At 49.0% G+C, this 27,467-nt stretch overlaps 1 protein-coding gene, 1 long non-coding RNA gene, 1 other non-coding gene and 1 pseudogene across 10 annotated transcripts in view; 1 reads left to right on the forward strand and 3 right to left on the reverse strand.

Annotated features, from left to right (window-relative positions):
• The window catches only part of LOC115643461, a 591,865-nt pseudogene that overhangs the window by 514,234 nt on the left and 50,164 nt on the right, over positions 1 to 27,467 (reverse strand).
• Positions 1 to 27,467, reverse strand: part of LOC115643458 (zinc finger protein 271-like) — a 200,782-nt gene that overhangs the window by 157,664 nt on the left and 15,651 nt on the right. For 5 of the 8 annotated variants that reach the window (XM_030547504.1, XM_030547507.1, XM_030547506.1 and 2 more), the window contains one exon: positions 25,221 to 25,337. In XM_030547504.1, coding sequence (XP_030403364.1) covers positions 25,221 to 25,337 — 117 coding nt within the window. Of the gene's footprint in view, positions 1 to 6,581; positions 6,665 to 25,220; positions 25,338 to 25,500; positions 25,599 to 27,467 lie in introns of all 8 variants that reach the window. The other 3 variants (XM_030547512.1, XM_030547509.1, XM_030547508.1) reach the window with 3 other exon arrangements.
• On the forward strand, positions 4,497 to 10,730 carry LOC115643485. Its single transcript, XR_003998335.1, has 3 exons — positions 4,497 to 5,830; positions 8,695 to 8,814; positions 9,383 to 10,730. It is a non-coding gene; the product is annotated as an uncharacterized LOC115643485 (long non-coding RNA).
• On the reverse strand, positions 18,652 to 18,723 carry TRNAG-UCC. The gene has a single exon. It is a non-coding gene; the product is annotated as a tRNA-Gly (tRNA).

Here is a 27,467-nt window from a genome sequence, read left to right on the forward strand (position 1 = left end):
CGGATTTGCTCACCTCAGTGACCTTCCCCTCTGATGGAACCCACAGTCTGGGTCAATTCCTCCTGTGTCTGATCAGGAGTTGCGAGGTTTGGGGGAAACCGGGCCCGCCCTCTACTCCGGGTTCCAGCCCAGGGCCCTGTGGACTGAAGCTGTCTAGAGTGCCTCCTGTAACAGCTGCATGACAGCTACAACTCCCTGGGCTACTTCCCCATGGCCTCCTCCGAACACCTTCTTTATCCTCACCACAGGATCTTCCTCCTGGTGCCTGATAATTCCTCAGTCCTGCAGTAGCACACCCTCTCAGTCTCAGCTTCTTGCACCTCTTGCCCCAGCTCCTCACACACGCTTCCTCTCCTCTGGCTCCTCCCTGCCTGACTGGAGTGAGCTCCTTTTTAAACCCAGGTGCCCTGATTAGCCTGCCTTGATTGGCTGCAGGTGTTCTAATCAAAGTACCTATCTCCACTGCCTTCTAGAAAGATCTTAATTGGCCTCAGGTGCCTTGATTAACCTGGAGTAACTGCCATATGGTTACCACGGTACTAGGGATTTGTTTAGCCTGGGGCTAACATACCTGTTCCTCAGTACTTTACTGTAGCCATCTGGCCTTGCCCCATCACAGTATCTACAAAATCAACAAGGAGTCTGGTGGCACCTTAAAGACTAACAGATTTATTTGGGTATAAGCTTTCGTTGGTAAAAAAGACCTCACTTCTTCAGGTGCATGGAGTGAAAGTTGCAGATGCAGGCATTATATACTGACACATGAAGAGAAGGGAGTTACCTCACAAGTGGAGAACCAGTGTTGACAGGGCCAATTCAATCAGGGTGGATGTAGTCCACTCCCAATAATAGATGTGGAGGTGTCAATTCCAAGAGAGGCAAAGCTGCTTCTGTAATGAGCCAGCCACTCCTAGTCCCTATTCAAGCCCAGATTAATGGTGTCAAATTTGAAAATGAATTTTAGTTCTGCTGTTTCTCTTCAAAGTCCGTTTCTGAAGTTTTTCTGTTCAAGAATAGTGATTTTTAAATCTGTTATAGAATGACCAGGGAGATTGAAGTGTTCACCTACTGGCTTTTGTATGTTACCATTCCTGATGTCCAATTCATGTCCATTTATTCTTTTACGTAGGGACTGTCCGGTTTGGGCAACGTACAGGGCAGAGGGGCATTGCTGGGCACATAATGGCATATATCACATTAGTAGACGTGCAGGTGAATGAGCCCTTGATGGTGTGGCTGATGTGCTTGGGTCCTCTGATGGTGTCGCTAGAGTAGATAGGGGACAGAGTAGGCAACGAGGTTTGCTACAGGGCTTGGTTCCTGGGATGGTGTTTCTGTGGCGTGGTGTGTAGTTGCTGGTGAGTATTTGCTTCAGGTTCGGGGGATGCCTGTGAGCACGGACTGGCATGCCTCCCAAGGTCTGTGAGAGTGAGAGATCGTTTTCCAGGATAGCTTATAGATCGTTGATAATGCACTGGAGAGGGGCTGTATGTGATAGCCAGTGGTGTTGTATTAGGTGGAGGCTTTGTGGGAGGTGTGGGATTTACCTGAATAGGCCTAAGGAGACAATCCCAGGTCAGACATTTCGCACCCTCATTTTGAGAGGCTAACGAGGAACCACAAGCGGGTGGAATACGCCACAGGATTCTGAAAGAAGGAAGTCTGGGGCAGGCTTTAGCAATTAGGTAGCTATGCAGTATCTCAGCAGTTGGACGCATTCATATATTCGAATTATTAATAAATAAGTGATGTAAATCATGAGTATTATGGCATGATGCTTAATTATGGACTTCCTAAAGGCCAGGTATGGTTTGGGGCAGCTACTGACATTATTGTAATCAGAGCAAAGGAGCAGATATGGTGTATCGCCATCCTACTACCATAAGGAAGTGGAGAAAATACCTCTCCTAGTTACCAGTTTTTCATTTTGTCAGGTCCTCGAGACAGTGTAAACTGAAGCAGGGCCTCCCTTCTGATGGGCTCCCTTGCGCCTCAATCTTTGTTTCCAATGGTGTCCAGAGCTTGTAAGTAAGCACAGTGCAAGACCCTCTTTACTATACTTATCTTACTCTAATCGTTATGTGTATTGATCCTTGCCTATGATTTCAATTACAAATCAAGTTTCTGTGTGTTTCACCAAATTTCATCTCCTCCATTAACTTTGAGTAGCCATGTACAAGGGTGAGCTGTACCGCAATACGTAATCTTGTAGGTGTAAAAATTGTACAGCCACACTACCAGCCTGTGACATCATCAACAAAGTGCCCATTTGTGCCTGGGTAGGGGCCCTGCTCTGGGAGGGAGGAATGCAGCAAGGACTCAGAATCAGTGGCCAGGGTCGCTGTGCATAGAGATGGGGAGGTTATATGGGGAGGGGGCTAATAAGTGAGAGAGAGAGAGAGAGAGAGAGTTAAAATAATATTTGTGAGGGAAGGGAAATGTATAATGAAGTGAAACTGAACAGAAATAAAACTGGAGTGGAGGCTCTAAAGCAACAAGGGTTGGGTAGGAATTCAGGGTTAGAGGTCTGGGATCCCCCACAGCTCTAGATCCCCAAACCTCTCCTCCCTCCCACTGACCCACTCAGCCCACTTCCTGGGTGCCCTTCCTCCACACTCCTCTCCCCTTCGTCCCATTACTCTCAGCCGGCACCACCTCCTGGCATCTTGGGAGATTCCTGTGTTCCCTCTTCGTCTCTCACAACCTCCTCCCTCCCTGCTGCTGCTTAGCTCTAACCCTGCACACGCACCCCATGTCCTGGCACCCCAGAATTATCTACTCCTCCCTTCTCAGCCCCTCCCACAGCTCTGTTCTCCCTTCACCCATGGGGTCCTGAATGCCAACATTATACATTCTCCTATCAAAAGAGGAGCTCATCTGACTGTCACAGAAGCCCATGCACGAGTCACACACCTATTTACTCCATTTAGAATTCTACAGGTGGCATATTTTCCTTTTACAATGAGGAAAAGGCATGAAAGCTACAGTGATTAATGTAGTTATGAATGTATCCAATAAGGATACCTTCAATGCAATTTTCAATTGACTGACGGCACCAAAAAGGCACATGTCCAAAAATTATACTAGTGGGTGGGAGATGAGGCAAAAAAAGGGGGACAAGGAAACTTGTCAAAACTTATACGATGAATAAAAGTATAAAGTTATTACTACTCAGGTTCTTTAGAGACCCCAGGGGAGAGGACTCCTTACCCAGCAAGACCACCGTCTCGTAGTTCTCCTGCATGACATCCCAGTAGAGGGCTCTCTGAGCAGGATCCAGCAGAGCCCACTCTTCCCCGGTGAAATACACAGCCACCTCCTCGAAAGTCACCCGCCCCTGAAAGAGCAAGAGTCCAACTCTCAGTACCTGCTGCCCCACTCACAACCCCACTATTCACGGAACAGCAGCACCAGGGAAACGGAAGCTCCGGGAGGCACATGTTAACAGAGTCCCACCCCACTTTGCCTAGAGCAGCCAGGAGCCATCAGAGGGTAGAAAGAGAAAACCTTTGTGTCTCCCAGCTGACAGACGGAAGCAGGGTCATCACATTTATCACATACCCACTAGCCAGAGGTTTATACAGGAGATGGGGCTGTCTCTGGACCCTGCTGGTGGCTCCCTGGTAGGAGTCCCAACACTCTCCAAATAAAATATGTGGAAGAAAGGGGAAGTCAAGAGTAAAGACTATAAGTTAGAAGGTCAGAATTGTAGAAAATTGGTAGGGAAGCTATCATAAATCAATGATCAATCAATGAAAATAAGAAGGAAGTTTTTAAAAAGTATATTAAGTACAAAATTCATCCCTAACAATGGTAGTGGTAAATTACTAGATGGAAAAGGCAGAATTATCAACAATCATGTAGAAGAGGTAAAAGTGTTCAATAAATATTCCTCTCCTGGATTTGAAGAAAAACAGATGATGTAAGTCACATCATAAGATGTTCATGACGACAGTCTTTCCATTCCAACAATAACTCATGAGGACATTAAACAGCAGGTATTACAATTAGACATGTTTAAATAAGTAGGTTCTGATAACTTGTATGCAAGAGCTCTGAAAGACCTGGTGGAGGATTGTTATTAAGAATGGCCGTACCGGATCAGACCAAAGGTCCATCTAGCCCAGTATCTGTCTACCGACAGTAGCCAATGCCAGGTGCCCCAGAGGGAGTGAACTTAACAGGCAATGATCAAGTGATCTCTCTCCTGCCATCCATCTCCATCCTCTGACAAACAGAGGCTAGGGACACCATTCCTTACCCAGCCTGGCTAATAGCCATTTATGGACTTAACCTCCATGAATTTATCCAGTTCTCTTTTAAACACTGTTACAGTCCCAGCCTTCACAACCTCCTCAGGCAAGGAGTTCCACAGGCTGACTGTGCGCTGTGTGAAGAAGAACTTCCTTTTATTTGTTTTAAACCTGCTGCCTATTAGTTTCATTTGGTGACCTCTAGTTCTTATATTTTAATTAGGACTTGGAACACTGGGGAAATTCCAGAAAATGGGAATAAAGCTAATACTGTGCCAATATTTAAAAAGTGTAAAAGAGGTGACCCAGCTAATTACAGGAGTGTTAGTCTGACATCGATACTGGGCAAGAGAATGGAGCAGTGAATATGGATTTAATTAATAAAGAATTAAAGGAGGATAATATAATTAGTGCCTATTAACAAAGGTTCAGAGATAATAGAGCCTATCAAACTAACTGGATATCCTTATTGGATGAGATCAAAAGTTTGGCTGCAACTAATAGTATTGATGTAACATACCTAGACTTCTGTAAGGCATATGACCTGGTTCGGCACAACATTTTGACTAGAAAACTAGAAAGATACAAAACACACACGGCATACATTAAATAGATTGAAAACTGTGATTGTAAATGGGAAGCCGTGATCGAGTGGATTTCTTTCCAGGAGGTTCGCACAAGGATTGGTTCTTGGCCCTGTGCTATTTAACATTCTTATTAATGACCTAGAAGAAAATATAAAGTCATCACTGATAAAGTTTGCAGTTGCCACAAAGATTGGGGGTGGTAGTAACTAATGAAGTGTCAGTAGATTCTGGCTCCAGCATTGGGAGCCTGGGAAGTTTTCCCAGCCCTGGCTGGGGGGTTATTGCCTCTTCCACAAAGAGGGGAAGTTCCGTTCCCAACCCCTGTGGCTTGAAATTAGGCCCCATCTGACACTACACCCCACATTCAGCATAGTGGTAGGATTATATTATCATTAGGACATAATGATGAGGCATTTTGTGCAAGATGTGTCATGTGCGATGTCACCGGAAAAGTTATGATTTGCTGACTATGATTATCCTACCTGTGTGCATGGATCATGTTTGTATCTGAAGTTATGGATATTGACTCTGTATCTGTATTTCACATGTGCTTACTCTGGGTTACACCCACAACAAGCCTTTCAGGCACAACAGTGAAGAAGCCAGACAGTGCTGAAGGCTCATCAACCAAGACAATGGACCATGGAAGAGCTTAGCCCCCCTGTGAATTTGTCAGCCAGCCTAGGAGTCATGGCTACTATGACTCAGCAGGGCATGTGACCAGACCACATGACAATGAACTTCATTTTGGTACCTGTATTTTTCCACTAACTGAACTGGGAACTGAGTTTGGAACAAAGGGTTCCCGCCATATGGAAAAGCTACGTAAGGTGGGGTGCGACATCATCTCTTGGCCTCATTCCCCACACAAGGGAACTCCTGGAAGCACCTGAGGTACAAAAACTGAAGTGGGGGAAGTGTTTGTTCCAGGCTAAAGGGATTTCTAGCTTGTGTATGGAAACTTGGGGGACTGCTTCTATCGTCAATCAGGTGAGAAACTGCTAATTCAAATTCTATCCATTTTGTATGTTAGGCTTCTTTGAGTTTTTGGTTATTGGCTAAGTAATCTGTTTTGATCTGTTTGCTATCACTTATAACGACTTAAAATCTTTCTGTAGTTAATAAACTTGTTTTATGCTTTATCATAATCAGTGTATTTTCAGTGAAGTGTCTGGGGAAAATCTGAGCTTGGTTAGCACAAGCTTGTTGTGCGTATCTTCCCCATATCGAGGGAAAGGCGAACTATATTTATGAGCTTACATTATAGAGATTCCTGTGTAGTATAAGATGGTATCGTTTTGGATTTATATTACAGCAAGAGTGCAAGGTTGGGGAACTGGGAAACTGGCTGACGTCTTCTCTCTGTCCTTGAGTGGTTTAGGTAAAGCACTCAGGTAGCTTAGCTGGGTGTATGGCACCCACCTGCTGTCGTGCTGGGTGATAACAGGGCCTGGAGAGGCTGGCTGAATCTCCGGCAAAGCAGTGTGAGAAGAGCCAGCCCAGCTTGAGGGTTAGAGGGCACAAGGGTTCCCAGAAGTCCCCAAGACTGCACCCTAGGGTGACAGCCCATCACACCCTAGAGTACACAAGCCTCAGCAGGTTTGTCACATCCTGTCCCCTCCCCTTCCCCCACCATAGATAGTTCCTGCCTCCCACTACCTTGAGCAGCTCCCACCCTCCTATGCATCCACTGCTCCTCTCCCTCCAAGCAGAACCCACCACCAGCCCGACAATCCCTTACCTGAGCCAGCTCCATTGCAGCCATTTCCTTCCCCCTGGGAGGAGGGGATGATCTACAGCGAAACCTGGACGTTGTTCTGTAGCCTGCCAGGACGAGAAGGACAATGTGAGAGCATTCAGATGGGGTATTTGTTCATTCCACAAGCCGATTCCCCCCAGGATTTTCCCTGCTAATGGACATTCTAGGTTCTACCAAACTGTGAAGCACAGAGTGACCTTATTCCAGTACAGGTCTAGCCCCCTCCCACCAGCGTGTAACTCTCTGAGACAGGGTGAAACCCTCCTAGTAGCAGAGTCTCTCTGTTACACTTATCAAGTTTGCGGACGATACCAAGCTGGGAGGGGTTGCAAGGGCTTTGGAGGATAGAATTAAAATTCAAAATGATCTGGACAAACTGGAAAACAGTCTGAAGTAAATAGGATGAAATTCAATAAGGACGAATCCAAAGTACTTCACTTAATAAGGAACAATCAGTTGCACACATACAAAATGGGAAATGACTGCCTAGGAAGGAGGATCTGCAGCGGAAAGGGATCAGGGGGTCATAGTGAATCACTGTGGATTTTTTAGAGCAGATTGTACAAACACCTCTCAGGGATGGTCTAGATAATACTTCGTCCTGCCTTGAGTGCAGGGGACAGGACTAGATGACCTCTCGAGGTCCCTTCCGGTTCTGTGATTCTATCAAGCAAATGCCAGAGAAGAGCAGAATCAAAGGATCCCCTTTGGGGGTTTCTCCCTGTCATTGCCCCAAGGCAGCTCTCTCAGGTTTACCAAGTTGTTGGATGCTCCAACCTTTATACAGTCTCTCCTGGCAGTGCTCCCTTTCATGGGCTGTGTCTAGTTTTAGCTTTTGGCAAGCATGATCCCGGAGGTTCTGAGACTGGGCCTCCTTGTCTCAGCACAGCCTGTGTCTTTATATGGCTTCCCAGTGAGTCCAAGTGAGTAGATACTCCTGATAGAGACTGTGAACATAAGAATGGCCCACTGCATCAGACCAACGGTCCGTCTAGCTCAGCGGTTCTCAAACTGGGGGTCAGCACCCCTTAGGGGATCATGAGGTTATTACACGGGGGGTTGCAAAATGTCAAGATCCACCCCAAACCGTAGTTTGCATCCAGCATTTATAATAGTGTTAAATATATTAAAATGTGTTTTTTTTAATGGGGGGGAGGGGTTGCACTCAGAGTGTTGCTATTTGAAAGAGGTCACCAGCACAGATGTTTGAGAACCACTGGTTTAGACTATCCCTGAGAGGTGTTTGTCCAGCCTGCTCTTAAAAATCTCCAATGATGGAGTGATCTAGCTCAGCGGCCAAAGCCAGGTGCTCCAGAGGGAATGAACAGAACAGGGAATCATCAAGTGATCCATCCCCTGTCACCCATTCTCAGCTTCTGGCAAACAGAGGCTAGAGACACTATCCCTGCCCATCCTGCCTGTGAAACTGGCAGATGAGGTGTCAGCTTTTGCAAAAGCTCCCAAGTCTTAACTGAACATGGACAAACGCACGGCTGGAATCAGTCTGGCTCCCCTGTGTTAGTATTGTTAAAACAGGTATTAGAATTATAACAATGTGTTTAATGTTTAGACTTTATTGAACGCTTGTGAGTTGCTGCCAGGGTTAATATCTGACTAGTTGCACTGTGAGGCTTTGTGACTATGTAAGTCACCAGACAAGAGAGAGACTTTACCTAGGTGAAGTGCTGATTGGCAACCGAATGCATTACATCCTGCCTGGCAGAAAAGGTCCATCAACACCAGAGAGACTATTATGGGATGTTAAAGAAGACACAAGACTGTTGTTGTGCTCTTCACTTCCCATTAGCTGAGTTTGCAGCTCAGAGCACATGGCAGGAAGGGGGTAAAAACCCCCATACAGAAGGAACTGATTATCTGTATGCTGCTTGGACTCTGGGCGGGCAAAGTTTCTAGGCATAAGCAAGAGATCCCCAGTTGCTTAGTGTGCATTAGTCCTAAAGAATATGTAGAGCTTGCTTATTATAGAAGTTCTATTACCTTTTGAAATTTAAGACTGTAACTCGTCTGAATCTGCTTTAACCTACTTTAACTTTGTAAACAACTCTCGTTTCCTTTTAAATACATCTTAATACAGGTTATTACAAGACTGGCTACAAGTGTTGTCTTTCTTGTGAGTTCTAAGATTCAGCTGACCTAAGGAAGTGACTGGTCCTTTGGTACTGGCAGTAACCTGAACATCGCTGTGATTTGTAGGGTAAGGCAGCGGTTCTCAACCAGGGGTCTGGGCCCTCTGGAGGGCCACGAGCAGTTATCAGGGGGGCTGCCAAGCACGGCCAGCATTAGACTTGCCGAGGCCCAGGGCAGAAAGCTCAAGTCCCAGCGCATGGGGCTGAAATCTAGGCTCCTGAGCCCCACCACCTGAGGCTGAAGCCAAAGCCTAAGCAATGTAGCTTTGTGGTGACCCCTATGGCATGGGATCCCAGGCAGTTGCCCTGCTTGCTGCCCCCAACACCAGCCCTGGCTTTTATATGCAGAAAACAAGTTACTGAGGCCCACGTGGGCCGTAGAGTTTTTGTAGCATGTTGGGGGGAGGGAGGGGCAGCTCAGAAAGAAAAAGGTTGAGAACCCCTGGAGTAAGGGACCATCTGTCACAAAGGTTGGCTCACCTGCGTGGTGAGATATATGAGATCACTCGGGGCACTGTCTGTGATTCCATGTTAATGCCGTTACACAGCCTGAAGTGTTTACACGGGATACTTGGTTGATGAAATCTCCATACAGACCTCACACCCAATTTGGGTTTGTTCCCTGCTTCTTACCAGTCTGCCTGAGGCTCCTGCTCGTGCTCTCGAGTCACTGGGAACAGCGTTACAGAGACTTACAGGCACAACAGCAGCAACTGGCAGCAATGCAGAGCAGGCTTTACAGGGACACAGTGTGGGCCAAATGGTCCCTGGATTCAGTCAAGCCCCAGTTCTCCTCCAGCACATGTCAGCATCCCGGCAACCTTCAAGGGGGTTCAAGGCTGCCACCCCTTCAGTGATGGATCTGCAGCAGATCATCTCCCGCGCCCCATGACCCACCTTGTCTCCTCAGACAGAGGTGAGTGACAGAGGGGGCAGGACGGATCCAGGAGGTAGGGAAAGGGATAACAAAACACACCTTCTGGGGTCACCCGTCAGGAAGTGAAGGTGACAGACACTGTGGTGGCAGTAAAGGGGGAGGGGAGGGAGTGGGAGCAGCACCCTGAAGGGCAATGCTGCCAGTGGGTCTCCCCACCACATCAGGCATGGGGCTGATAGGGGGCCATTCCCTGGGCCTGGGTGCCTGTGAAGGGCTATTTAAACCCCACGCTGGTACAGAAGGAGTTAAACTGCTGCTTTAGTCTGGACTGGCCCAGCCTCTCCACACCTGCAAACCATGTCAGGACTGGAGCAGGAGTTAACAGGAGAGACCTACTCTACTCTGGGGGGTGGGAAGGGAACAGTCTGTGGAGCATCTCCAGCCCCAAGGAGAGGGCTGGCAGCATTCGGGGCTCTGGCCTTCACTGAGAGAGGGTGGGGATCCCTGGAGCTCAAAGGGGGAGCAGGTTAAAACTTGCACTGGGGACCCAGTAAGCTATGAAGGGGACTGAGACACTCCCAGGGCTCTCAGAAGTAAGAAGGGCCCATATCCTGATGGGAGCTGTTCACAGTTCTTTCCCCATTTCTTTCTTTCATTCCTTTATTTAGCCTTGTGTGCCGACAGTCAGCTCTTTTGCTGTTTCACCTGGTGCCCCGAGAGAGGAAGAAAGTGCCCCGAGGCCTCAGCCAGGGGGTTGAGCCTGACACACTAGAAGGATGTGCCCGTAGCACCCCAGGGGCAGGGGCCAATGGGACTCACAGAGCTGCACCCCAGAAGGCCTAAGGCCCAGCGGTTTGGCACCAGTTTGATGGGCTGGATGGCCTCTCCCTGGGGGCTGCCAGCAGCCTGGCACATGGAGTAGTTACGGGTGGCTTGGGGAGCAGGAAGCAGGGCAGTGTCCCAGACAGCACACCAAGAAGGGTAATAGAGAGGGGACGAGGGGCACTGCAGTGAACTCAGCACCTGTCCTGAAGGCCATTTGCAGAAATTCGTCCTCTCCCTGGCCTATGGGGATTAGGCAGTGACACAAACGGTCACTTGGTCTTTGCCAGCAGCTCTCACCTGAGACCTGACAAACCCATCACACCAAACACATCGCTTGCAGGATGGTCCTGTGAGGTGTCTACAGAAAGCTCATCACTGGCCAAGACTCAGTGACTGAGAGATCAGCGTATGGGTCATATCTACGGAACAAAGCATTGACATTGAAAATCTACTTTATGGACTCAACTAACCAGCCTTGCTCCCTCCCAAACCATCAGTGAAAAAAACCATTAGGACATCACGAAACAACTGATACTGGAGTGTGGGGGAGCTGAAGGTAACAAATTTAATCATCCCAAATCCAAACTAGGAATAGTTTCAAGGCACACGTTACACGTGTATGGGGTGCAGGGGCAGGCCAGAGTGTATGGGGAGGGGGCCTGTTTGGAGGAGCGGCAGAGCTATGGCAAGGCTGGACCAAGAGCAGAAGGATCAGCTGGGGCACAAACCATGTCAGAGATTTCTCTCCCTGGCTGTGTTACCCACTGCCCATGGCAAACACTTGAAAGAAGACTTCAAAGTGAAAGTGCTGAACTTCAGTTCATCTGCAAATTTGATACCATCAGCTCAGGATTAAACAAAGACTGTGAATGGCTTGCCAATTACAGAACCAGTTTCTCCTCCCTTGGTTTTCACACCTCAACTGGTAGAACAGGGCCCATCCTCCCTGATTGAACTACCTCATTATCTCTAGCTTGCCTGCATATATATACCTGCCCGTGGAAATTTCCACTACATGCATCTGACGAAGTGGATATTCAACCACGAAAGCTCATACTCTAAAACGTCCGTTAGTCTATAAGGTACCACAGGAGACTTTGCTGTTTTTACACATCCAGACTAACACAGCTACCCCTCTGATACTTGAAAGAAGGGGAGGCCGAGCTGAAAATGGTGTCAGGAGGAGGAGGAGGAGGAGGAGGAGAAGGAGAGAGACACTTGAAAGCATGACCATTATTCCCATTCCACCGTAACAAAAAGTACAGGAGAGGGGAGCAAAACTTCAGAATCACCCAGCACCTCGGTGGAGAGAGCACTGGACCCAGCCTATTCCTGGCTCTGCCACGGGCCTGCTGGGTGACATTGGGTAAGTCACTGCACTTCTCTGTGCCTCCAATTGCAAACTTGTGTGAGACCCACAACTGCCTATAGCGCTGCCAACACTGCTCTGTGCAAAAAGCTAGGAAATTCACGTATTAAAACTTTATGAACGCAGGATTTAAAGTTGCCTGAAGCTGTCTGGTGCCCCTCCAGAAGAGAGATCAGCAAATCTCAAACTTGTAATAATCAGGAAAGGCAGAGATAAGGTACACGCCAACATAATCCTAATTCTGCAATTCACAATGGCAGCAAAGCCCTGGGAAAGGCAACTTTCAGAAGCAAAGAGAAGGGGATAGAGCTCACCTTTGCTAAGACAGAATGTGGTTTTAGGTGAGCTGCGCTGTACTGGAGCTACTGACACCTGTTTTACACTCTGATACTGGGCCCGCTCCCCAGAAACAGCTGCACATTTGGTCAATTGAACACCTCTTCACCCCTTTTCACAACTCTTTCATCCTTACTCACAGAAGTTCCAGCTAACGTTCTACATTCACTCACCCATCGTGAAGCACACAGACTGCTCTCAGATCCCATCTCACTGCTGACCATTCCCATGGCAAACAGTCCCGTTTCCTTCTGACAACATGCACACCTCAGTGCAGAAATGAGACAGACTGGAAGCGAACGGTACAGATGCACTTCTCTCCTTTCATCGCACACATGGGGGACTCAGACCCAGATCTTCTCATATCACAAACACACCTCCACCAAACTGCTTTAACTAACACTGCTACCAATCAGTGCAGTCCGTGCCCCAAACAGAGCACGATCCAAGCAGACAATGGGTAGGAGGAAAACACAGAGGGGCTGTGACTTCCCCCAGGTCACCAAGCAGGTCAGTGACAGAGCCAGGAACAGATCCCAGTAACTCCAGAGCCCCGTCACCCAGAGCTTGGAAAGGTCCCCAGACCCCACTGTATTAGGCTGCAGGAAGAGATGGTTTGTCCATGGATGCACAGGCTGTCTTGGCAGGGAAGCTCAGCTGCAGTCCCTGCACACAGCCGGGGGTGGGCGTGCTGGGTCGGGAGAAGTCAGTGTCCCTGTCCCCCCGCAAGCCTTCAAACTGGGACATGGTGCCCCCGTGCCAATCAGAGGGCACTAGTGTAAATGGTGCCCCCGTGCCAATCAGAGGGCACTAGTGTAAATGGTGCCCCCATGCCAATCAGAGGGCACTAGTGTAAATTCTGTCCATACGAAGGGTTTGCACCAGTGCCTGAAACACCAGGGTGGCAGAGACCTTCAGTGCCCAGAACACCCCTAGAACTGGGCTCTCTTTCTAGCTCTGTCAGGGGCAGCCTGGGAGCCCTTGGACACGTCAATGTTTCTCCTCCCAACTTCAGTCTCTTTACCCAGCTGCCCACTGCCTGGGGTCTCCTCTCCCCAGAGCTGCTCCCCACTCAGATCTGGGTGGGGGTCCCCAGAGCTCAGGCCGTTCAGCTCGGGAACAGTCTGTCGAGGGGGCTGGCAGGTAGGACAAACCTCGGTCAGAGATAACGTACATATACTGGGTCCTGCCTGGGCAGGGAGAGCCGGGCAGAGAAAGGACAGCTGCAGGCCCTGTCCAGCCCACATGTCTAGGATGCTGTGCAATACAAACGCATGAAAACAACCTCCAGGAAGGTGCCCAGCAGAACATAACCTCTGGCAATTCAGGACAAACCCAGCCCCGCCCGAAGAGCTGCGCTCCGCAGCCCCTGTCCGGGGTGGGTCGGAGCGCGTTTCCCACCGGGATGTGGCAGACGGAGAGAGAGGAAAGAGGCGACATGTGCAGGCGCTGGAGGAGCGGAGAAAAGGGTCCGTCTGAGCTGCGGTTCAGAGACAGGGCCCAGCGCCCGGGGCCGCTTCAGGCAGCAGCAGCCAAGGCAGAGAAGGGGGCGGGGGGGGGGGGGTTTATATCCGTGTCTGAGAGTTGTGGGGAAAACGGGGAGACAAACCCCCAGGGCGGGGGGGGGCGGTTCCTGTGGCTGTGAAATGGGGGAGGGGCAGTGTGAAGGGCGGGGGGGGTTCCTGTGGCTGTGAAATGGGGGAGGGGCGGTGTTAAGGGGGCCGGGGGGGGGGGCAGGTGCGAGACACGGACACACACTCACCTCCCCCCGGGGGTTTCCCGGCCCCCCCCATCGCTACGGAGGCCGCACCGGGACCCCGCCCCGCCCCGCCCCAGCTTCCGGCCGGCCCAGGGCGGGGGGGGTCTCGGGCCCAGGTGTCTCCTCCCCCAGCCCCGCTCGGCTCTTACCGGCTATGGCGCGCGCCCGGAGTCCCCCCAGCGCCGCAGCGGCCGGAAGTGACGCACCGGGCGGGGGTGGGGGAGGAGACACGTGACGGTTGTGGCCGTTACAGCGCGCGGGGGCGGGGGGGGCGCTCTGAGGAGGGGCTGCCTCCCCTTGGGGGCGGAGTTCTTCACAGCCCCGCCCCTTATCCCCCCCCCCGCTCCGGGCCCCTCCCGGTCCCGCCCCGCTCCGACAGCGGCAGGGCGGGGCACCCCGGGCAGGGGGCGAACCGGGCCCGGCCCCTCCCCCCGGCTGGAGCGTGTCCGCCCCACGCGTGTCCTGCCCCTCCCCCTCCCGCGGGGCCTGCGCTGGGGGCGGGACCCGTCGTTAGCCCCGCCCCGCCCTGCCCAGGGGGGTGAGGGGGAGATGGGATCCGAGGGGGAGATGAGATGGGACCCAGCGGGCGAGATGGGGGGGGCACAGGACTGGGGGAGATGGGACCAGGGTGGAACGGGGGTCATGGGTGGGGACACAGGACTGGGGAAGATGGGAATGGGGGGAAGGGAGGAGATGGGGGGGCAAGGGGAGAAGGGGGGAGACGGGACGGGGGGGGAGATAAGATGGGACCGGGGAGAGGAGGGGAAATGGGAGTGAGGAGATGGGATGTGTGTGGGGGGGGACACAGGACTGGGGGAAAGGGAGGAGAAGGGACTGGGCGGGGGGATATAAGATGGGACGGGGAGAGGAGGGGAAATGGGAGTGGGGAGATGGGATGGGGGGGACAAAGGACTGGGGGAAAGGGAGGAGGTGGGACTGGGCGGGGGGATATAAGATGGGACGGGGAGAGGAGGGGAGCTGGGACTGGGGGTGGGGAGATGGGGGGGACAGAACTGGGGGAAAGGGAGGAGAAGGGACTGGGTGGGGGGGAGATGAGATGGGACCAGGGAGAGGAGGGGAGCTGGGACTGGGGGTGGGGAGATGGGGAGGGACACAGGACTGGGGGAAAGGGAGGAAAAGGGACTGGGCGGGGGGATATAAGATGGGACGGGGAGAGGAGGGGAGACGGAACTGGGGGTGGGGAAGGGGGGAGATGGGGAGGGGAGATGATGAGGACGTTACCTTTTAAGATAAAAACTAAAAAATCCAGGACTAGTGAATTCTTTTAGAAATCTGGTATTTAGACATTGTATTTTAAGCAGTGGGGTTCTGAGTTCCTGAGATGGTTTTTGTTTGCAGGAAGCAACATGGTTTGGTCTGTGATTGTACCAAAGGGGGAAGAGGGTTGTTTGTAATGGAAGAGAGAAGACTGAAGGTCTCCGATGAGGACAGGATTTGAACCCCACGTGCAGAGCACAATGGATTAGCAGCATCACCTTAACCACGCAGCCACCTCATCTGAGCTGTCAGGGAAGGGACAGGAGGAGAAATCCAAGGCCAGCAGAGGTAGGGCCAATAAGGAGTTTTTAAATACTAAGCAGAAGCAGGGTCTGACTGAGCTCCCCCCTCACATCTAGTGAGGAGCTGGGGAAAGACTTCAGGAACAGACCGTGTTTGCACAGACCCACCTACTCCGCCTAGCTACGCAGCATGGTGGGGCGGCTGTGCCAAAAGGACCAGGTTTGGCTGGTGGTGGGTTACAAATCACATGTGTGCAATGAAATGTTATTATCCTTCTGGGATGAGTCAAGGGCAGCACAGGGGACCGAGGAACCGGGGAACATTTCAGTCCTTACCAACACAAAACAGAGAAACGCTCCCGAGTCTCCCCCAGGGAATTAACATTTCTTCACAGAAAGCTAAAAGTTCCAACAGAAAGGAGTGAAACCAAATGGCCACACAACATACCTAGTCCGTCCTGCTTGAGGGGCTAGGTGGGTGAGGAATACCTTTTAATAGACTGCATAGAAGTGATTTGAGGGCATCACCCTAAACCAGTGGTCCCCAACCTTTTCACACTGTGCTCTCTTATCTGTGTCTGCGGCCCCTCGGCAGCCACAGTTGAGAACGGGGGCTAGGAGTGGACCAGGACTGTGGCTTGCTGCAGAGAGGGATGTGGAGGGGCTAAGGAGGGTCAAGGCGGGGCCTGGAGCCTGGGGGCAGAGTGGTGCTCCCTCCCTGCTCTCCATGGGGCTGGCTTGGGCCCTGAGGTGCCCCCATGAACCTTCTCCTGTGTCCCCCTAGGAGGCATGCCTCACTTTTTGGGGACCACTGCCCTAAACTGAATCCTACTCGCTAAGCAGGGGCTAGTGATGCCAAAGCCCAACCCTTTCTGCCTGCGTCCCCACCCTCTTCCATCCCTTCCAACCTTCCACACACACAGCCCCATCCACTATGTGATAATGTGGAAGCTCTTGAAGCCCCAAACCACTTCTGCCACCAAGATGAGGCATGGAGACCCTCTCCCCCAATGCCTTATGGCATTAGCTGTATTGGTGGGGAGGAAGCGCAGTGGTAGGGCACATGCTTTGCACATATGTTTTAGTGTAATAATTCTGCCGATGAACTGTTCTAAGATTGTCACTGTTTTCAGGCAGGACTCCCTGACATTTATGTAAAAATGGGATCTTATATAGCTGGGGAAATCTAAGATGTTTATACCACAGTCAGCTACATGGTCAATGGCCGTTTATTCCTGATACGCAGGATATCAAGAGCCCTTGGACTCTCTTGGGAAAGGAGCTTTATGAATATTTTTAACAGGTTCCCCCCACCCAAATATTGGGATAGAATCTCCAGTAAGTTCATATTAAAAATGGTTATTGATGTGAGGCCTCCAAAGTAAGCGTAGACTCATGCTACTTCAATATCTGAACTGTGGTAAGCAGGGGAGTGCTGTGTAGGGTCCTTGGGGACACAGAGGAGCTGAAATCCCTCAGCGTTAGGGGAACTAGGCAATGCGAAGTGACAGGGTTCACACCCTGCACAGATGGGGCTGAAGGAATCAGCATCTGCTGAGGGCTGAGATGGGGCTGCATGGGCAGTAGAACAGGAGGCAGGCTGGGTCCAAGGAATCCAGAGAACATTTCAATCCTTAACAACACAAAACAGAGAAACACTTCCGAATCTCTCCCAGGGAATTAACATTTCTATGCAGGCAGCAAATAATCCTGTAGCACCTTATAGACTAACAGACGTACTGGAGCATGAGCTTTTGTGGGTGAATACCCACGTTGTTGGATGCAGTGGGGGGAGGGATAGCTCAGTGGTTTGAGCATTGGCCTGCTAAACCTAGGGTTGTGAGTTCAATCCTTGAGGGATCTGAGGCAAAAATCTGTCTGGGGATTGGCCCTGCTTTGAGCAGGGGATTGGACTAGATGACCTCCTGAGGTCCCTTCCAATCCTGATATTCTATGATTCCTTGGATGTGCAGAAAGCTAAAAGTTTTAACAAAGGAGTGAAACCAAATGGCCAGACGATGGCGCCAGCAGCCTAGGAACGAAAAGCCCCAGGATTTCTGTGTGTGCCTGGGCTCTGGAAAGGGATTTGGTTCCACTTATTGGATTGCTGTGGCTGGTAACATCCCAGGAATGAACCATTTCAATGACCATGACACCAGGTGTGAGGAGGCTTTAATCTGATTCCAACAAAATAATGATTTTACACCTGAGTTATTAGCGGCAGCTTCCCAAGGGAAATTCCAACTGGTTCTTCCCAGAGATGGGTGGTCAGGGAACAGGGGATCTCTGTGGCTCCCACGGTCAGTTCTCCAGGCTTTCTCCCTCCCTCCCCCACACTATCACATGCCCCACTAGGAATGAACTAATGGATATAAACTGGCCATCAACAAGCTTAACCTTGAAATTAGGTGAAGGTTTCTAACCACCAGAGGAGTGAAGTTCTGGAACAGCCTCCCAAGGGGAGCAGTGGGGGCAAAAACCCAAACTGGCTTCAAGACTGAGCTTGATACGTTTATGGACGGGGTGGTATTATTGGAACTGCCTGTAACGGCATGGGGCCGATCTGTGATTGCTAGCAGTAAATATCTCCAGCGGCCGGAGATGGGACAATAGGTGGGAAGGGCTCGGAGTTACTGCAGAGAATTCTTTCCCAGCTGTCTCGGTGCCTCTTCTCCACATGCTCAGGGTCTAGCTGATCATCATATTTGGGGTTGGGAAGGAGTTTTCTCCAAGGGTAGATTGGCAGAGACCCTGGGGGGGGGTTTGCCTTCCTCTGCAGCATGGGGCAGGGGTCACTTGCAGGTTTAAACCAGTGTAAATGGTAGATTCTCTGTAACTTGACAGCTTTAATCCATGATTTCAGGATGTCAGTAACTGAAGCAGAGGTTAGGGGTCTATTACAGAAGTGGGGGGGTGGGGTCCTTTGCTCTGCAAGGTGCAGGAGATCGGACCAGATGATCACGATGGTCCCTTCTGCCCTTAAAGGCTCTGAGTCCAAAATGGAGAGAGAGGTAAAGGAAACATTTAAAAAAAAAAACCCAAACATTGTAATACCATGATGACTCCAAGAGGTCACTGTATAGTCCCGCCTCTTTCTTCCTCTACTGGGTGTTGAATGACCTGCTGGGATTTGGGACATTAATTCTCCCATTCCATTGATAAACTGATACAACAGGACTGATATTAAAAAAATTCCTGGCCAAGAAAAGGGCACATCCCTGCATTGGCCGGGAATCGAACCCAGGTCAACTGCTTGGAAGGCAGCTATGCTCACCACTATACCACCAATGCATCTGGCAAGCATGTTTCTCCCAGGTGCCACTTATGCCAAATGACTCACTCCCAAGCACTCAGGCACTCACCAGCCAGGCTGGAGGCAGCCTGAGAGCAGAGACAAGTTCCTAGAGTAACTGATAGATGGGGACATGCCGGGCTGGTTCCAGGCACCAGCGAAGGAAGCAGCTGCTTGGGGTGGCTAATGGAAAGGGGTGGCACGGCTGGGTCTTCGGTGGCAGGTCTCTCAGTCCCTCTCTTCCGCTCTGAGCTGCCCCCGGAGAGGAAGAGAGGGACCGAAGGACCCACCCCCGAATTACTGCCAACGAATGAAGCGGCACGTTTTAGCTGCTACCAAAATGCCGCCAATCGGCTTTATTTTTTTTTTCCCAGTTCACTACTTGGGGCGGGAAAAAAGCTAGAGCCGGCCCTGGGAACATGAGCTCTACATCCCAGCCTGCGGTAGCTCCAACCCTAAATCTGCCCCCAGAGAAGGGAAATGAAAATTGCTGACCATAATGACAAATTTCACCCTGTTGTCAGATGCCACTGGTGTGGTGCTCTGCTCTTGTTTGATGTTGATAACAGTCAGCTGCATGTGTGCTGCCCCGGCTCTGCAGATCGCTGGCACAGCAGACCCAGAGAGAACCCCCCAATGACCACAGACTCTGATAAGGGATGACAGCACCTGGCCAGGTTTATTGTCAGACGAAGCACGGTAATAGTTTCCCGCAGACTCTACAGGACATATCAATATGCACCCCAGACAATGGACCGGCTCAGTCAGTGGCGGGACTCTCCACTGCCCTCATGGCCAGACAAAGAAACCGCCTCAGGGGTGCATTCTTATACACAAGTACAAACATGTTACACATCACTTTCTCAAAGTATCTGTTGCTGTGAACCACATGTAGTGTGGATGTGTGAACCCCAAAGATATCAAACATGAAAGAAAAACACAAGGCCAGTTTTGGGGAGGATTCCAGAGCCAGGCCTGAGGGTTAAACAGCTGTGCTCAAACGGAAAAGGGGCCTCGGCCTCTGTAAAAATAACTGGTTGCAAAATTTAAATTACATTAAGAAAACAAACCAAACCGAAAAACCAACCCAGAAAAGCTCCCATCACACATCCATCACCACTGTAGATTTTGACATCTCCTGCCTGATGTGACGTCTTTGCTTTGCAAACAAGAGACCTGGAGAAGTCTGTGCCTGTTACCCTCTAACTGGGTAAAAGGTTACACATCCTGTCTCAAGTAATTTTCCTCTCAATAGAAGATTTAAAATTTATCAAGATAAATTCCATTTGAAATAGAAATAATTACAGTCTACACTGGGTCTCTATCCTCACACATGCTATTTCTCTCACATATTCCCCCACTCTAATTCCTTTGGAGTGAGGGTTTAATTTCAGGATTAGCCTCCATTTCCTATGTAGTAGGAGGGGCAGGGAGAGAACTAGAAGAAAACCTGAATTATATTGTAACACTGAAAGTTATCACATAATCAGCCTCTTCCGTGATACTAATTAACTTCATGTTTAATTTCATTGTCGCTGGAACCAACTTATTCAATAATTACAACATATAAACCCATAGGGCAGTTTTCTTTTGCTTCCCATTTCCACCCAGTCAGCTTTGTGTGAAGTCACATTCTACAATAACCTGGGAGCCTTCCATTTCTGTGAGTTCATTTCTCCCTGGGGCTTCTCCCAGAAGTGTGGGTGGAAGGGGTCTCACACAACATGGGAAGACTGCATCATGAGAAAAACCACCTGTCCTCTATTTTCACACTTTCTAATCTTTCAAAGTAGCAGCAGGTAGAGAAGTGATACATTAGACTCTAGAACAAAATGAAGACACAAAACCAGAGACTCTGGCCTCAGCATTCATGTATCCTGCAGTCTGAACTTGGAATCTGATACATTCCCTCATTGGCTACCATTGTTTGCCCAGCATGGAAGTGCTTCTTGTCCAACAAGGCAGCCAGATTGGGACCCATAGGCATGGAATGGCTCTGAAGGAATCAGCTGTTTCTCTCTGTGCTTCATGAAACTTTGGATCCAAATGGTAACAGACAGTTGTGCCCAATTTAATCATGGCGTCCTTCAGGAGTGTGATCAATGCCTCTTAACTAGGGAGACGGTTCTAAAAATAGTTTACCTGGGCCACAGGTCACCATAGCTTCCATCTCTGAGGTGAAAATCAACCATCACTACCTGCAATTTTTACCTGAGTTCTTGTCAAATCTTTGACCTTACTTGGAATAATTTGACACTTTTCTGGTGTAGAATTCTTCACCAACCACACAACAGATCAGTAGCGATAGTGAGGTACAACTCCCCCAACTATGCCCTTTTATTTCTTTAATCTGATGGCACAGATTTAAATTAGGGACTAAATTCAGGTGCGATTTAGAATCCCTGTAAGACATCAAATGTCAGGTCTCTATTAAAAATAGGTATCTTTCTGCAGCTATATCACATTCAACAGGGATTTCATTTCCGACACATTTGCAGCATCTCCCAGGGGGGAGCTGAAGAGAAATGTCACTTCCATTTTCCCATCCCTACCTAGCTAGGAATTGCATTTCCCAAATAATAGGCAACATGCAACTGATTAGGAAGGAGATATCTTCAGGAGTGACCTCCTGCAGGACCTGGGCCACAACTGCTTTGGGAGCCCAATGCAAGGGTATTTTGCGTAGTTCCAAGTAATTTACTAGGGAATCCTCTTCCCAGCCCTTTAGAAAAAATATTGACCCAACCAACTGAACAACAGGAGGATTGGGATGATGATGGGGAATAAGGGAATCCCTCTGACTTACCCTATCTTCCTCTGTTGTTACTCATAGACTCAAGGACTGGAAGGGACCTCGAGAGGTCATCAAGTCCATTCCCCTGCCCTCATGGCAGGACCAAATACTGTCTAGACCATCCCTAACAGACATTTATCTAACCTACTCTTAAATATCCCCAGAGATGGAGATTCCACAACCTCTCTAGGCAATTTATTCCAGTGTTTAACTACCCTGACAGTTAGGAACTTTTTCCTAATGTCCAACCTAAATCTCCCTTGCTGCAGTTTAAGCCCATTGCTTCTTGTTCTATCATTGGAGGCTAAGGTGAACAAGTTTTCTCCCTCCTCCTGATGACACCCTTTTAGATACCTGAAAACTGCTATCAGGTCCCCTCTCAGTCTTCTCTTTTCCAAACTAAACAAACCCAATTCCTTCAGCCTTCCTTCATAGGTTATGTTCTCAAGACCTTTAATCATTCTTGTTGCTCTTCTCTGGACCCTCTCCAATTTCTCCACATCTTTCTTGAAATGCGGTGCCCAGAACTGGACACAATACTCCAGTTGAGGCCTAACCAGCGCAGAGTAAAGCGGAAGAATGACTTCTCGTGTCTTGTTTACAACACACCTGTTAATGCATCCCAGAATCACGTTTGCTTTTTTTGCAACAGTATCACACTGTTGACTCATATTAAGCTTGTGGTCTACTATGACCCCTAGATCTCTTTCTGCCATACTCCTTCCTAGACAGTCCCTTCCCATTCTGTATGTATGAAACTGATTGTTCCTTCCTAGGTGGAGCACTTTGCATTTATCTTTATTGAACTTCATCCTGTTTACCTCAGACCATTTCTCCAATTTGTCCAGATCGTTTTGAATTTTGACCCTGTCCTCCAAATCAGTTGCAATCCCTCCCAGTTTGGTATCGTCCGCAAACTTAATAAGCATACTTTCTATGCCGACATCTAAATCGTTGATGAAGATATTGAACAGAACCGGTCCCAAAACAGACCCCTGCGGAACCCCACTTGTTATACCTTTCCAGCAGGATTGAGAGCCATTAACAACTACTCTCTGAGTACGGTTATCCAGCCAATTATGCACCCACCTTATAGTAGCCCCATCTAAATTGTACTTTCCTAGCTTATCTATAAGAATATCATGCGAGACTGTATCAAATGCCTTACTAAAGTCTAGGTATATCACATCCACCGCTTCTCCCTTATCCACAAGGCTCGTTATCCTATCAAAGAACGCTATCAGATTAGTTTGACACGATTTGTTCTTTACAAATCCATGCTGGCTATTCCCTATCACCTTACCACCTTCCAAGTGTTTGCAGATGATTTCTTTGATTACCTGCTCCATTATCTTCCCTGGCACAGAAGTTAAACTAACTGGTCTATAGTTTCCTGGGTTGTTTTTATTTCCCTTTTTATAGATGGGCACTATATTTGCCCCCTTCCAGTCTTCTGGAATCTCCCCCGTCTCCCATGATTTCCCAAAGATAATAGCTAGAGGTTCAGATACCTCTTCTATTAACTCCTTGAGTATTCTAGGATGCATTTCATCAGGCCCTGGTGACTTGCAGGCATCTAACTTTTCTAAGTGATTTTTTACTTGCTCTTTTTTTATTTTCTCTTCTAAACCTACCCTCTTCCCGTAAGCATTCACTATACTAGACATTCCTTCAGACTTCTCAGTGAAGACTGAAACAAAGAAGTCATTAAGAGGGTGAAAAGACATTTTTCCCTATCCCTGCCCTGCTCTTTCTTATAATTCAATATATTTTGAATGAGGAAAATGGTAGTAAAAATATCTGCTCTCCAGCACAACCTGAAGCAACAGCAGAGCAACTGGGAATGAAACAATTTGTTCCTGAAGGGGGAACTTGATGACTAACAATTGCTTTGAAATGGGGAAACAGTATAACCGTGATGCTCAGGGTTTGTTTAGACTAGGAAAAGTGATGGAGTTTAGGTCAGATCAAGGGGGAAGCTAATGCCAACCACTGCACCTGGGCTGCCATCTGAACTACAACTATAATTGTCTTTTTACACCGAGATCACTAACTTGAGCAGCCAATGCCATGTGCAGTCCTAGTGGACGTTAGGCACAGGGAGCTTTTGCCTCAGTGTAGCTTGTTGGGATCAAACCTCTCTCCCCCACCTGGAGCTGATGAACATTCCTGGCTGGAGGGACACACGCTCCTACGACTCAAAAGGAAAGGAGTTGATAGAAAAGATCACAGGACTGATCCCAAAGAAGGGTGAGCTGCAAAAGCAGAAGCAGGCAAATCATCTGGTGGACCTGAGACCACAGTGAAGATGGTGCACAGATCACTATGCAGGAATTAGCAAATGTGATTATTTAAAAAAAAAAAAATCTTTGCCCAGCCCTGATCAAGGTGTTTTTTTCAGTTCTCTGGTGTGGATTTGCAGATGTTTAATAAGGCGTGAGCGCTTTCCGAAGCGTTTCCCGCACTCAGCGCACGTGTAGGGCTTCTCACCTGTGTGGATTCTCTCATGTCTGATAAGGTGTGAGCTCTGATTGAAGCTTTTCCCGCACTCAGCGCACGTGTAGGGCGTCTCTCTTGTGTGGATTCTCCGATGTCTGATAAGGTTTGAACGCTGCCCAAAGCTTTTCCCGCACTCAGAGCATCCGTAAGGTTTTTCACCCGTATGGATTCTCCGATGTCTGCTCAGGGTAGAGCTGTGATTAAAGCTTTTCCCGCACTCAGGGCATGTGTAGGGCGTTTCTCCTGTGTGGAGTCTCTGATGTGTGATAAGCTTTGAACGCCGACTAAAGCTTTTCCCGCACTCAGAGCATCCATAAGGGTTCTCACCCGTGTGGATTCTCCTGTGTGCGCTCAGGGTAGAGCTGTGATTAAAGCGTTTCCCGCACTCGGAGCACATGTAGAGCGTCTCCCCTGTGTGGATTCTCTGATGTGTGATAAGGGTTGAGTGATGACCAAAGCTGTTCCCGCACTCAGAACACGTGTAGGGCTTCTCTCCTGTGTGGATTCTCTGATGTCTGATAAGGTGTGACCTGCAACTGAAGCTTTTCCCGCAATCACGGCACGTGTAGCGTCTCCCTTCCAATTTGATTCTGTCGCGGGTTATAAGGTCTGAGTGGCTACTGAAGTTTTCCTTTGGCCTCTGCTGAGTCTCACAGGCTTTTGCTTTTTCTGGGAGTCCACAGCTCCCAGAAACATTCCCTGTGGATCTTCCTGATAACGTTCCATGGGGTTCTACTTGCTCAGCGTCTTCCTGCAGGGGTTTCTCCTTCTCATTCTCACTCACCATCCCATCACCTGATCCGAGACAGAGAGAACCCAGACAGAGGTCACTCCCTGCACCAGAGATAAAGGAACTCTCGGAGAGAGGAATGGAAAAAGGGATGAACAAACCAAAATGTGTGTGGGAGAGATCAAACCTATCAGGAGCTGATTTTCCCCAAACCCTTCCCCAGAGGAGAGAGGAAGGGACCACTTTTGGTCCGCATCTCACCAGAACACTCTGGGGAAAGTGAGATAGGGGAGGGACCTGCTGCCAGTTGTCAGTCAGGGTAGGAGGGAAGCCATGAGTGACATCTGCCATAATGATTCCACATCTGCAGGGAACAATCCTGAACTCGGAGAGCTCACAGGGTCTTTGTAGGGCATCCCAAATGTTTCCTGCATTCCTAAACAGTTGTTGACTTGGTTTAACCAATTCCTCACCTGTGCAGGCAGCTCTCGGGAGCACTTCTTTCTCAGAGCCCTGGAAGTCTGGGACCCACGGCTCTTCCCCTCGTTCCAGCTGCGAGATCACATCAGGTTTGGAAATTGGAAACCCTACTCCAGGCAAAGAAAACAAAGGAGGTCAGTGGAATTTGTGGGATACTTGTCACAAAGAATAGTCCATGGTTTTAACCCCAGCTCATTTTTAAGCAGTAACATCCCAAGGCCAGCTTCTTTGGCTCAAAGTGGCAGGAGAGTTATTATAAATCATATTCATTACCTTAGTGCCTCAGAGCCAACTAACAGTGGGTCCCCATCGTGCTAGGACAAGTGCGAAAAGAGAATAGTATATGGCCCATGTCCTGAAGAATTTACAATCTAAATAGACAATACAGACACAGAATGGGGGAAGGGGTAGAACCCACTGTTAGAATAGAGATATTCAGGCCTGCCTGTGAAGCCTATACTTTAAGAACTTAGGTATATTTTTTCACTTAGCTAGTTACAGGGGTATAAAACCAAAGAATCAAAATCACAGTCTGCCTGTGTATGGGCCTTCTCGCACTAGGATAGTCTGAGCCCTTCTTCTTTGGCTAAGCAGCAGGTGCAGCCATAAGCTGGGAAGCGAAGGGTCACATCCTCACATTCCAAACCAGTCACACTGAAATAAAGTGCTATTGGGCTGTTAGGAAGACGATCCTGTCCGGATAGTGCCCATCACCACCAGATAAAGAAACAGATCTTAAGATGGTTAAAGAAAACTTAGTTGGACAGCATCCTGTCTGGCAAGAAATCCCTTATCAATGGTTGTGGTTCTGAAACCCTCATATCTGTATTGTTTTAAGTTTATGGCCATCACTTTAACCTTGTTAATCAGTCTGGTTCTCTAATTGTTTCTGTCTGCTGTATAATTAATGTTGCTAGGTAAGTAAATAATGTAGTGGGATATAATTGGTTAGAGAATTATGTTACAATATGTTAAAATTGGTTATTTAAATTTCAGTACCATGATTGGTTAAGGTATAGCTGAGAATATTACTATATAAATGGGATCAAACAGGAGGGGGAAAGGAGATTGGAATCATGTCTGTTAAGGGGGGGAACAGGAACAGGGAATGGGGAGACAGGCAAGGCTCTGTGGTGTCAGAGCCGGGCAGGGATATGGGGTAAATGCTCTGTGGCGTCACAGCTGGGAAGGGAACACTGGGGAACAGACTATCAGTGTATAGAGATAAGCCCAACTGGTGTGAAGGGCTTTGGAATATGCCTGCTTGGAAACTAATCCCAATAAACATCACATTCGCTGCGCTTTGGACTTCTGGTCTTTTGCTGCTTGCTGTCTGCGTGACAAGAACCAGGGAAGTGGGAGAGTGAAGGAAAAGCCCTCTAAAACTGACATGACCTGATAACCAAGAGGTAAGACTTTAAGGAAGGTTTTAATGCACTTTGGAACTGATCAGGGATTCCCACGAGGACTGATGAGAGGACGATGGTAAATACAAATTTAGATCCTTTTCTTGTTTTCTCTCTTTTCCCCAGAAGGCGCACTGGCACACTGTCATGGATCCATAGGATCTGGGCAATGCTCTGACTTGTAAACAGTCCTTGGGAGGTGTCTTTTGAGTGCACTAGACTCCCAAGGGCTCCCACTCTTCCACAAGGACAGGCTATGTAGCTTCGGCACCTGAGACTGAGTCTCTGCTTTCAACACTCCTTTTTCAACCTGTGAGCTCTGCCAGCAGGTCCAGCTGAACGACACTCCTGTTCAGTGACTGTTCCTCAGTCAATGCACAGAGCAAGTTTTTGCTGTGACACTGGGCAGACTTTTAAAACAGAGCAGGGTTTATTAGTCAACTGAAAAAAAAGTCCTTATATAAGCACCGAGAAGCGAAGAAGACAATATAGTCCATACTGGCCAATGCCCTTGAGCCAGGCTGCTGTAGAAAACGCTTCTGTTTCCTTTCCCTGTGCCTGTCCATTAGTCTTCGCTCCGGCAGAGCTCCCTGTGTTTGCGAGTCCAGTTCTTCCTGCTCCCAAAAACATAACGAGTCCATGGATGCTTCACTCAGCCAAGCGGCGATCCTCCCATGGACAGGTGAGAATTATTCCCTTGTCTCTGTCGGGTATTCCATTGATGTAGCTTGGTCCCAGGCAGTCCTTTCATATCACCCCATGACAGATACATGACAAAACACCTCATGTCTCCTGCTCATTATAATCATAGCAATACCAATCACAGAGGGAAAT

Source organism: Gopherus evgoodei, unplaced genomic scaffold (genome assembly GCF_007399415.2).
Source record: "Gopherus evgoodei ecotype Sinaloan lineage unplaced genomic scaffold, rGopEvg1_v1.p scaffold_60_arrow_ctg1, whole genome shotgun sequence".
Classification (NCBI taxonomy): domain Eukaryota; kingdom Metazoa; phylum Chordata; order Testudines; family Testudinidae; genus Gopherus; species Gopherus evgoodei.